This window comes from Cuculus canorus, chromosome 3 (genome assembly GCF_017976375.1).
Source record: "Cuculus canorus isolate bCucCan1 chromosome 3, bCucCan1.pri, whole genome shotgun sequence".
In the NCBI taxonomy this organism is placed as follows: Eukaryota; Metazoa; Chordata; class Aves; order Cuculiformes; family Cuculidae; genus Cuculus; species Cuculus canorus.
In genome coordinates, this window is record NC_071403.1 from 65,679,296 (window position 1) to 65,691,213 (window position 11,918).

The 11,918-nt window shown below is 37.6% G+C and overlaps 1 protein-coding gene across 1 annotated transcript in view; it reads right to left on the reverse strand.

The window, feature by feature from the left end:
- The window catches only part of PLD5 (phospholipase D family member 5), a 172,284-nt gene extending 160,575 nt beyond the window's left edge, over positions 1-11,709 (reverse strand). Inside the window, exon 1 of the mRNA XM_009559421.2 lies at positions 11,524-11,709. Coding sequence (XP_009557716.1) covers positions 11,524-11,709 — 186 coding nt within the window. The remainder of the gene's footprint in view (positions 1-11,523) is intronic.
- Positions 11,710-11,918: the final 209 nt, after the last annotated feature.

Genomic DNA, 11,918 nt, shown 5'->3' on the forward strand with positions numbered 1-11,918 from the left:
CTTATTTAATTATAAGGAGAGAAGATTCTTAAAGAATACACTGTTGGTTGACACAACAAAGACATAGGTGGCAAAAACTTTTGTCATTCTTAGTATAATCATTGCATTTTAGATTAATAGATCTATAGACCACACTTGCAAGGCTACTACTGAACTCAAACAGTCACACAACTTGGAGATCTCCTATTTTCATTGTAACTTTAGGGTTCTCAAAAGCGCATACTTAGGAGTTTAAATCACTTAAGGACTTCAGAAAGCATTACCCTGCCAGTACAATAATTACATATAAACCTTGTAAGAGAACTGTATTTTCGCAAATCCTACATATATTTCACTCATCATATTTTCCCTGGGAGTTCCATACACAAGGTGCACCGCAGAAAGTGACATGCAATAACAAAACAGGGCTATGGATTTGCCAGAGAAGTTCAGGGGTTATAGAGCTGCAGGGTGGGGACAAGGGAATAACCAAAAATAATGTAAGAATCAAGCATGAAAGAAGGGATGAGATGAAATTTTAGAAATAAAAAGGAAAAAATCGAAGGCCTTGGTTTAGGCAGGTAAATCCAACCCTGGAGAAGTAAAAAGGGAAACAGTTGTGCAATACAGTAGCTTTTTAAAAACTGAATGCTTGGAACAGCCCCAGCACAGAGACTAAGGGAACAAACTGAAAAATAATATTTTTTTTAAAACTGAAACTTGCAGCAGTTGAAGTTTTCAGCTGTCATACAGTCACAGTAACAAACTGATTTAGGCTGATGCATGTTAAGACCATACACCACACAGCCAGAGAATACAGGCTGGCACATTCCAGCTTTCCACAGCAGGAGTGTGATGCAACTAAGCCCTGATAACAAAGCTCACAGAGAACAATACTGCATAAAATGGGATAAAATAACACCGAAAGGGTTAGGTGCTATCTGCCTGCCACATGCCCAACAGGGAATTGAAAGAAATGTCTGCAGGGACAGCAGCTCACATTAACAAAGGAAATTGCTTTGTTCAAAAGGGTAACATTTTCCAAAACGCTTAAGTGACTTTGTTTCATGCTAGCCCCAAAGGAAACATTTTTGTCATTCAAACAATAAATCATACTCACTGTAAGGACCTGAAACAGCATTTGGTGTATTGATTATCTCTTGATGCTCATGGCATCCCAAATAAGCACCTGTCTTCAGCATCACAGATCTGGTATAAGTCGCATTCTACAAATAACTAACTCCAAAAACAGTTTCAAATTGCAAATAATTTAAAAATTTGGACATTTTCATTAATCAGTGTGTGGGGGGGGGTGCTGGTTTTTTGTTTTGTTTTGTTTTAAGCCATTGATTTTCAAGGCATGTTTCCTTCGAATCATCCCATCAGCTGCACCAAACAGGGTGGCTATGTAATCTTTATTTACGTAACAGGCTTTACTCAAAAGATACATCTTCTCAGGAATCTAAAAAACCACAGATCCAACAGAGAGAGCACTGAATATACTTCATCTCCTATTGTTTTAAGCAGCACTAATGCACAGGGCCGTATGTACGACTCCCAAATGACTTCTATCTAGCAAATAGCAGAAGTTGACTTTTCATGGAACATACATGCTTTCCATGAAAAGGTATGTGGAGAAACAGGATGGTTTAGCAAACACTTAAAACTGTGACTGAAGACACATCTAAATAATATGAAGGATAGACTCACTATCCTACCAAAACTTAGCATCATGAATCCTTTTGAAAACTTAGATAAACTACTTTTCCATAAGGCATCAAAGACCACAAAGGTCACTAGATAGCATATCTTCAATATTAGAGTTTACAAGGCTAAGCTCACTCCTGATGGACATAAGACAGTTCTTTAATAAGCAGGAAGAAGGTATTGAACATTCCAATTTAGGGGAAGAAAGAAAAGGGTGGGATTGCTACCTCAGCTAACGCATTAGCTTGAAACCTTTGAACCCCTTTATTCCAGAAGGCAACAGTGAACGGGCAGTACAGGGTTATGAATACATATCAACTTCTGTTCGTAAAGACAGAAAATCGCCACCCATCATAACACATAGGCTCTTAGAGCTGTTCAGACCCTAGAGCAAAATGACAGAGCGTTAGCTCTAACATTCCATTCCACTTATCTTTGCAACCTAATTTATGCTGGCTATTTTAGCATTGCTCATGAAGACGCTAAACAGGCCAACTTCTATCAGCAGCTACCAGAAAGCCACAGGAAAGATGCTGTTTCAGAATTTCTATGTATTCTCTAATCACTTGGGTTTTTTCTCAGTGTTCCGGGAACACGATGATGCTCGTGGGCCCTTCCCAATAAGTAACTATGACGAAACAGCAGAACTTAACAAAAGTCTCCATCTTTATTGCAGCCACCAGTCACATCCATCTACTTTCTTCTATTTGTTCACCTAATTAATTTTCCACAAGAGGCAATAGGTTTTTTTTTTTTTTTTCCCCAACCGTTATCATTAAAGCAGGTGCTTATTTCTACTTAAACGAGGGCAAAACATGGAAGCAGGTGATGCCTGCCTTCATTAAACTAAAATTGTGTTCCAGTTGAGGTTTGATTTATTTTTTTAGCACAGTGGACACCTTTCTCACCTGCACTTTCTAATGAGGAACAGAAGTATTCTAATTGGAGGTAAAGAAATAATTTCACAAGTAGCTTTGTTTGTCTGAATTTTCTTTAGGTATCCATTCATTGATTATCTGCCAGGACTAAAGTTCCAAATGCATCTGTCTGCCTGCCTTCCTTCTTTCTATATTCTCCATTATGAAACACCTTAAGGTGGACTTAAAGAGTGGGAAACTGGATCTATATATTTTTTTCGCATGCTCACACAGACCTTACAGTTTTTTACGTCCCGTCTGTTATATTAATATGCATTCTGTCCTTTTCATAGCCTGTCAAGGGTTTTCCTGCCTGCTAACTGCAAAATGTTCTGAAATAATGTATCCAGCAGGTAGCCTGATGATCCAGAGACTTAAAGCTCAAAAAAAGCTGAGGACTTGAAGACAGACTTTTTTCTCCAATTACTCAGCATGATACATTGAACTTGTGGGTTTTGCTCTAAACCCATGACAGCTGAGCTAATCTACAATCTTCTTTAAAGGAGCTCATATACAACTTAAATCCATAGTAGCAAAGCCAATGGAGATTTTACCGCGGCTTTGGAATAACATAAACAAAAGTGCACAAACTGCATTGAGGAAGTAAGGTTCAAATCTCTGTCACCTTTAATACCATTCCCATAAGTAAGAAGGTAGCCTCAATCAAGGTAATGCCTGAAGTTTGTTCAGTACATATAATGCACGCTCCCATATAAAATAATTCCTGCCTAGAAACGATGAGTCATGAAACTTAATGGGCAGCAGCACAATTTCTGTAACACAAAAACCACTACTAAGACATGCCATGTTTACTGTGGCTGAAGTACTAGCTTTTACCCATTCATGAGTTTCAAAACAAATACACATCTGCTTATTATGATAGGCTTTTTACAGCACATATTACCTTTCACAGAATAAAGTTAATTTATAACCCCAAGTAAATATGCCTTATTGCAGTGACAACAGGATCATGAAAGTAAAACTGGTCACAATCACCATCTCAGCACTGCTCCAGATTTGGTTCTGCTCCAAACAGTCTAAAATGCCTTGGGGAAATCCAGCCAATTTACTGTATCAGAATGGCCGGAATTATCTGAATCGTTATTTGTTTTATTAGTAGCAATTCTCAAATATATTAGCTTTTTTGTTCCATTAAACATTTCATTACAACTGTAAACAGCAACATACAAATAGCAACAAAATTAGAAAACAATGACTAGTATTTATGAGCTGCAACAACCATATAAATTACAAAAAACAAGCTGCTGATTATGTTGACGTCATGCTGTTAGAAACAGAACCAGTGTCTTTCTTTAAGATTCTTGGTTTTAATAAGAAAAATTAATAAGATTGTAATTTGTGTTCACCTACAAATACTGCATATCGAGAAGAGGGTTTACAGGTTGTGCAAAAGTGGAACAAATAGGTAAATCTGCCTCTGTCTTCAGAGAACAAGCCAATAAAGTATAGCTAAAAATATCATTCTGATATTTCTCCATCTAGGGCTAGATATTATCTACACAGTCAAATTACACAATGTGCTGATCAAAACCAAAGAAGCCAAATCCCTATAAAAATACTCAAATCCTATGTTATATTTGAAAAGCCTTTTTCAAGTGAAAGAATTCTGAGTAGCAAACCATGAAAAAAACCAACCTTAAAACCAAACTGTTTTGATAGATAAGTATCCATAAAAACTAGGAATAAGTCTCTGATCTAATAAAAATTAATTTCTGATTAAATTATTTCACTTCACTGACACCAATGTGTCATTTGCTCCCTCTTTTCCTCCTCCTGAACTTCACCACACTAAACCCCAGTGAATGCTGGAGCGCCTCAGTCCTCAATAAATGCCTCAACTGCATCCCTAGCAGATAACAGCTAGGTACACATTCATTTCATTGTTCCTCCATTCTGTAAATGTGGGCATGTAGGTCTCAAGCAAGTAGCAGCACAGGTCCCCATTTGGCTAATTAGGGGACATAAATTCCAGCATGTACCTATTGCCTAATCTAGGTAGTGGGGCTTATTAATCACTGGCATGAGTTGGTCTGTTGTTTCCATCTTTAGACAGTCTGGTAAAGAGATTTTCACTGCAGTATTTTAGCATTCCCACCTCTGGAATGGAAGAAGGCCTAAGCTAGACATGCATTCAGCCACAGAGACTAGCTTCTTTGAGCATCCTCTACAGGCAGTGAAAAGATTGCATTTGTAAGGAGATATTGACTAAGCATAATTTTCCTAGTGTCTTAAGTACTCCTGCTGCCTTTAAAAGTGTTACTGCAAATGGTCTGCTGCAAGACCAAACCACTGAGGGCCACAGCATATTCACTCGTGTAACAGACACGGAGATTAAGTAGCAAGTTTCTAAAGTTGCTGTTTCAAAATTCTGAAACAAGAATGGTCAACACTGATAAAAAGAAGAGATGACAACAGCAAAGAAGTAATTTGGATTCTCCTTAATGCTAGTAGCATTATGAAAAGTATAGCAGTGAAAAAACACTTTTCCCATATCTTCACTGAAGTTAACATCTGGAACAAATACAGTCTAAGTTTTAGGCCTTTTATTCAGAAACTAGAAAACTTCATTTCTAAAAATGCTGACTAGATTTATAAATCCAGTTTTAAATTTATACATGCAGATATAAATCAATCTTAAATGCAACTTTGAAATTTCAAGTTGTTCTGTTTTCTTGGTCAACAACATAAAACCAAACACTATAAATTAAGATTGTTACAGTGACTATACCTCTCTCAAATGTTTTAATTTTAGCTTTGGAGATTTGTTCTTTCAAAGTGACTGATGTTGAAATCACCAGAATAAATGGATTAGATTAATGTAATGCTGAAAGTATTTCTTGTATGTTGGAGAAAGAGCAATAGGTTCTATGACTATATATTGGGTTTACATGGCTAGGTTTTGGTAGAGGCAGCAGCTGCAGAGGTGGTTTCTGTGAGACCCGGGGCTGTCCCTGTGTCGGAAACAGCTAGTTCCAGCTGGCTCCAGACTCATCACTTGGCAAAGATGGGCCCATCAACAACACTGGCAGCGCCTCTGTCGATAATCTATCTACGAAGGGGTATAAAACACTGCGCAGAAGCTGTGAGAGATGAGTGAGGAAAACCCGAGATACACAGCCCTGCAGACACTGGGGCTAATTCAGGAGAGGGGGAAGGAGCTGTCCCAGGTGCTGCAGCAGATTCCCCTGCCACTCCAAAAGACCATGATTAAGCAGCCTATGGAGCACCAGGCAAGCGCATATATCCACACTACAGGCTCTGGCAGGACCTGTGGCCTCCGGAAAGGAGCCCATACAAGAACAAGTTTTCTGGCAGGAACTGCAGCCCATGCAGGACTCATGCTGAAGCAGTCCATTCCTAAAAGACTACCCCATGGAAAGGACCCATGCTGGAGTATTTCTTGAAGAACTGCAGCTTGTGGTGAGAACCCACATTGGAACAGTTTGACAAGGACTGTTTACCATGGGAGAGACCCCACACAAGAGCAGAGGACCAGGAGCAGCAGAGACAAAGTTTTATGATCTGACTGCAACCCCCGTTCCCCAATACCCTGTGCCACTCAGTGGACTGGGGGAAGAAGGTATAAGAGTCAGGAATGAAGAACTGAAGCTGAGCCTGAAAAGTCGGGAGGGGTGAAGGTATTTTAGTCTTGTTCTTGTTTCTCACTATCCTACTCTATTTTTAATTGGAATAAATAAAATCAGTTTTTCCCAAGTTATGTCTGTTTTGCCTGTAACAGTAATCGGTAAGTGATCTCCCTGTACTTATCTCAAGCTGTAAGATGTTTTATCACATCTTCTCTCCCTGTCCTGTTGAGAAGCAGAAGTGAGAGTGGCTTGGTAGGCAGCTGGCAAACAATCAAGTTTAACCCATGACAACTAGGAAGAGAAATAATGAACTATTAGGTATTATATTTTCACTGATTTTCAATACAAAAATTATTTTTCTGTGTGGTACTACTGAAATAAGTTATTCTTTCCCCTACAAATATCAATATTTCAAATTTCCAATACTGTTTTTGAAACAAAATTTTACATTTTCTGTCCTAAAATGCTATTATTTTCCCAACGCTGCTCAATTATTTTGATCCCTTTTTCCACTTCTCCGAATATTTATTTTCTCTAATTATGTTTGTCTACAAAACATTACTAGACAAAGACACCTTCAAGGAAAGCAGAAAAGCAGAATTTCAACAGAAGAGTCCCTCTACACACAGTCTGTCTGAAATAATTTATACCTGCCTAATGCAAAAGACACTGGCAATTCATTTAACTCAAAAAAAAGCCATGTGTTTGTATTTACTACAAGACACGGGCTCCTCTGGGAATGCATGTAATGATTTTTTGAATTCTGACTTCGATCCTTTTATTATTCTCCCTTAAGTCAAAGTCCTTGGCTCTGTCCAGCAACTGATTTCGCTGAACAAAGTTCTACTCCTATTAGTTGCTTTAAGTCAAGCTACATTCACCTTCTTCGCTTAGATGTTACAGGTTATAGCTATGCACATGGTGTCTTCCATCATCCTTAGGACATTAAATTCTCAAGCCTATAAACCTGCCTTCTAACACTTGTGCTAATTTACATGCAAGAACAGCAATGCAATTTTAAACTATCCAACAGTGTTTTTATTAAGAATATCCTGTAATAGAGGGAGAGACAGAGGCTGCCTAAGAGTGTTGGATATCCACCTCTGTCGCCACGTGACATTGCACTCCCCCTGCCTCATAGTCTTTTTTTCTCTCTGGGTAGCAATGCTGCCAAAAGTATTGAGGTATGCTGATAAACTGCGTAACATGAACTGTTCCAAGTCAACTGTCATAACAGCAAGAGTACTTGGAATCTGAAATACACAATGTTGCCTTTATTACCGATCAGAGTTTAAGTGAAAACAGGAAATGATGCAAGAACTGTCAATGATCTTTGCCTAATTATGATAATACTAAAGGTAACAGACTTAAGATCTCCAGGAAATAAAATTGTTCTGATACCGTGTCTCTCAAAAAGTTATAGTTTTGAAGCAGTTTCTTAAAACACACTATTTAAAATGTTGTAGTATAATTAAGTAAGTATCTAAATAGTATAGAGAAAAGTATACTACATAGTATAGAGAAAGACTACATCTCTGAGAAGGAATACCTATATTTTTCATAAAAAAAGAATGTATGCTTGAAGTGTATCTCTTGTAGCTTAAAAGGAATTCTGTTCTGCTTTTGGCTTAAGTTTTGATTATTCTAAGTTCTCTAGAATTCTTTGCTGAGGTACTAGGACAGCAGTGATATGGTACTCCTCATTACTGAGGGATACAGAGACACGATGGAGTGCTGCTGTAAATTAAACCAGACACAAGTAACTCCCACCACCTAAAGGGCTGAGTGCTCTTCTGCCCCATCCCTACCTCCTCCTCCTTTTTTCTTAACCAATTCACATTAAAAAAGCAACAACAGACAAACAATCAAACAAACAAAAAAACACTACGCAAAAAAAGACTTCAAGAATTTTTCACTCCAATTCTTCCAGTAGTAGGCAAACTTCACAAAAAGGCATAAAGAATCAGCTGAAGCAGATACTTAGAATCTGAACAATCTCAGCTCTGCAGGAATTTCACTGTGGTCTCATCTGCAATGCCAGAGTTCCTCACACCTCTAGTAATTTCCTCCATTAAATGTACGGCTCTTTGACCCATCGGCTACAGCAGATGTAAACTGAAGCCTTACTTTAGCAAAACCCACTCACTGGCCTATATTAAAACATGTTAAAGCAGATCCATTTAATCTTAAATACAGCGTCTGAGTTCACAAAAGTAAACAGGTGTGAGTTTTGTTCAGATCTTGTATGGTACAAATTGCATTACTGCCTCTTGGAAAAAGATAATCCACATAAACAATTAATATATTGTGTCTCCTCATTAGCTGAGCTCCATCTGAAGAACCATCAGTTAGCATGACACCAGCAATACAATCCAGATTTTTACTTCCTCTATGGTCAGTCAATAATTAGGTATTGAACAATTTTAAAGAAACTGTATCGTCTTTGTGCATTTAGAAAAGATATGGCAACAGTTAAATTTTGAACCTCTTTACCATACTCTTCAAATTGAGATTTGTTTAAAAAGTAAAAAAAAAAAAAAAAAAAAAAATCAAAACCCAAAATGTTGTTACAGTTCTGAAACCTAGAAACAAACTGTGTATTTGAGATTTTTTTATATAAACAGTTTGATTAAAACTAGCTTCAAACTATATATGGATTAATAGGAAGTGTCACACATGAATAAATCATGCCACTCACTTTAATGAAAGTCAATATACCTACTGTGGTCTACAAGGATTTACTGGAAATAGCACACAAAATATACTGGCCCAATTTTACCCCAGTTACAACCACACTGAAATCAATTCAAGAAATATTTTCAATTAAGAAAAATAATTTCAGTTAAGAATATGCAACTTCAAAATCTGTTCATCTGTCTCTTGCCTTACACTCACTATATACCTTTCTTCTGCCTATATCAGTCAATATGTAGCATCACACTAATGAAGACATATTTTCAAAATCAGTGCCTACATAAACGCTCAGTCTTTGTGTTTGATTTTTTTTGTAAAAAATGCAATGAAATGTTATGCAAGTTCTCCATCATGTCATAAAGTTTGTATATCTTCAATATCCAATATTAGTCATAAGCTATCATATATCAATGACTATACCATTCAAAATGATACATCTCTAATTAGTTGGTTTGTCTTTTGGAGTAAAAGAGTGGAGTGTAGGAAATAACTTATTTGGCAAGATAACACTCAAAACTCTCAAAGATTTATCTGAAAATAGAAAATAACAACCTTGCTCCAAAACTGTGTAAACAAAACACAATCTATAAATCAATACATATTTTATTTATATTCGTTAAGGGGAGCTATGCAATATCATGTCTGTTACAATACTCATGAGTAATGCAGTTACTTTAAATCATAAAAAATACATTTTTTTCACAGGTACACTGTTGGCATAGATATTGTACTGCAGGGTATTCATAATAAATGTCAATGAAATAAATACTTCATGGAAAACCAGAAACAGCATTCTTCCAATTTTATTTCTTTACATTGTTGAAATAAGCTCTGGGAATAAAAATAACTGGATAAAATGAGGGGGAAACCCCTAGAAGAACATGCATTCATATCAAACTGATTATAGAAAAAGCTTTTCACACCAGTGCTGCAGGGTTGTTGAAGATTACTATTGTGACAAAATACTGACTTCATCCAGAAAAAGAACCAATACAAACAAATAAAAGACCACACATAAAATAAAGGTTTTGCACTTGTAATCTTCACACAAGTTAATGCCCAATTTTCTTGCCCATGCTAATATTGTGGTACAATTTAAAATACAGATGTCTGAATGTGCCAATATACAGCTATCAGAACAGTAGTTAGCCATCAAACTGCTGACAGATTATTCCCATCCCCACCCCCCAATTAATAATCATTTATGGGATGACACACATCAACATGTAGGCACACATCACAAAAACCTGTTGCAAAAGCCAGAGTTCAGATTTCTGTGCATTCTATGTTTTAGTCTCAGCTGGGCTGAGATAAGACACTGACGTTTCTTCTTGATTTATAATGGGAGAATACTCTGTTTACAAGCTTACTACTGTGAAGTCTAGTTGTTAAGCATGGAGAATCACAGAAACGCTTAAAAAGGCAGATAGGATTCAATACTGTTCTTAACATTTGAAATGTAATATTTCCACCAGTTCAGCACATCTTGTCATGTCCCCAGAAGTATAAACAACTCAAGTTTCAAATTTCACCAGCACAGATAAAAAATTCTGTAGGTTAGTGGGAAAGGAGGGTAATACTCCATGAACTAGTTGACAGAGGAGCTTTTTTCATGTTTCATCTTTAAAGGACTCTACTATGCCATCTAGGATTTCCATGTAATAAAGGCTTGTAATGAGACTATTTCTCCTTGTAATGAGACTATTTCTATCCAAAGAGACTTCAGGTGGCTGTACCACAAGGAGCAATTTCTGTGCATCTTGAAGACAACGTGATTATGATTGCAAATTACTCACTAATGTATAGGATGGCAGACTCTTGCATTATGCAAACCCATCCGCATTCTTTTGCATCCCTGTAAATGCAGCTACTTCCCTGTTTGACTGTACAGTATACTGTAACAATGGGTTTCACCTAATAAGCTATTCAGAAAACTCTTACACAGTACGCAGGTCATCTCAACCCATTTCCTTGCTGTCAGAAGTAACATGAAAAATGCTTTCAAACATCATGAGAGACAGGAACACTTAGAAGCACCTTAAATACTCATAAAATATTCACTAGACCTAGCCACAGCAGTGGTTCTATTGTGGTCCCAAACACACTTAGTTAAGTCATGTACTGCTGCTGCAGGAATGGATGTCTTGAAGGAAACCTCCTTTACCCTCTGTAGACTGACTATTTTCTAAGTTGCATGCGTGAAGAAGAATAAGAAGGGGGCAGGGGGGAAGGGAATCACAGCTAGAATTAAAAAAAGCTATTTTCTTTTAGCAATTCTAGAACTGCATTATAATCACCACGAGATAAATGCTCTAACCTCCATCTGCACCATCCTAATCTTTCTCCTCCCACATCAGTGCCAAATTTGCAAGAATAGAAGAACGAATAAGCCAAGAGCATTAAAAAATATCTCCAGTGAAGAACAGACTTGCATTTGGTTTGGGAACAGCACAGATACCCTATCTACCTGGCCAGTCTGGGACCTCTAAGTAGCTCCTTTCTCTGCCATCTGGGAAATGCCATGCCCAATTACTGGAGCAACACTTCTTCTCCTCCAAAAGAGTACCTAGACAGAGGTCTAGAAAGAAAGAAAAGGGGGGAAATAGAAGCTGGCTTACATGCTCCAGTTTGTCTTTCCTCCTCAGCCAGACACTGGCACTGTAGTCCTGCTGCTTGACAGTGCTGTAGAAGTTCGCACCTACTCTGGTGAGGCTTGGGGAAGGCTCCCTGGGTCTGCTCTTCAGCCTCATCTGCTCGAAGCCCTCATGGGGGGATGAGGAGAGCCAGTCATGTCTGACTTCCATCTTGACATGACAAGGCAAAGTCCAAGGAAAAAAATCAGAAGAAATGAAGAAATTAAGAGGCACTAGACGAAGAAGGTCCAAAAAAGCGCAGTATGGGGAAGGAGAAAAAGAAGGAAAGCAAAAAACACCCGGGGAAGAAAAAAAAAAAAAAAAACACAAAAAAAAAAAAACAGAGAATGGGAAGAGAAAGGAGAAACAACGTGGAGGAA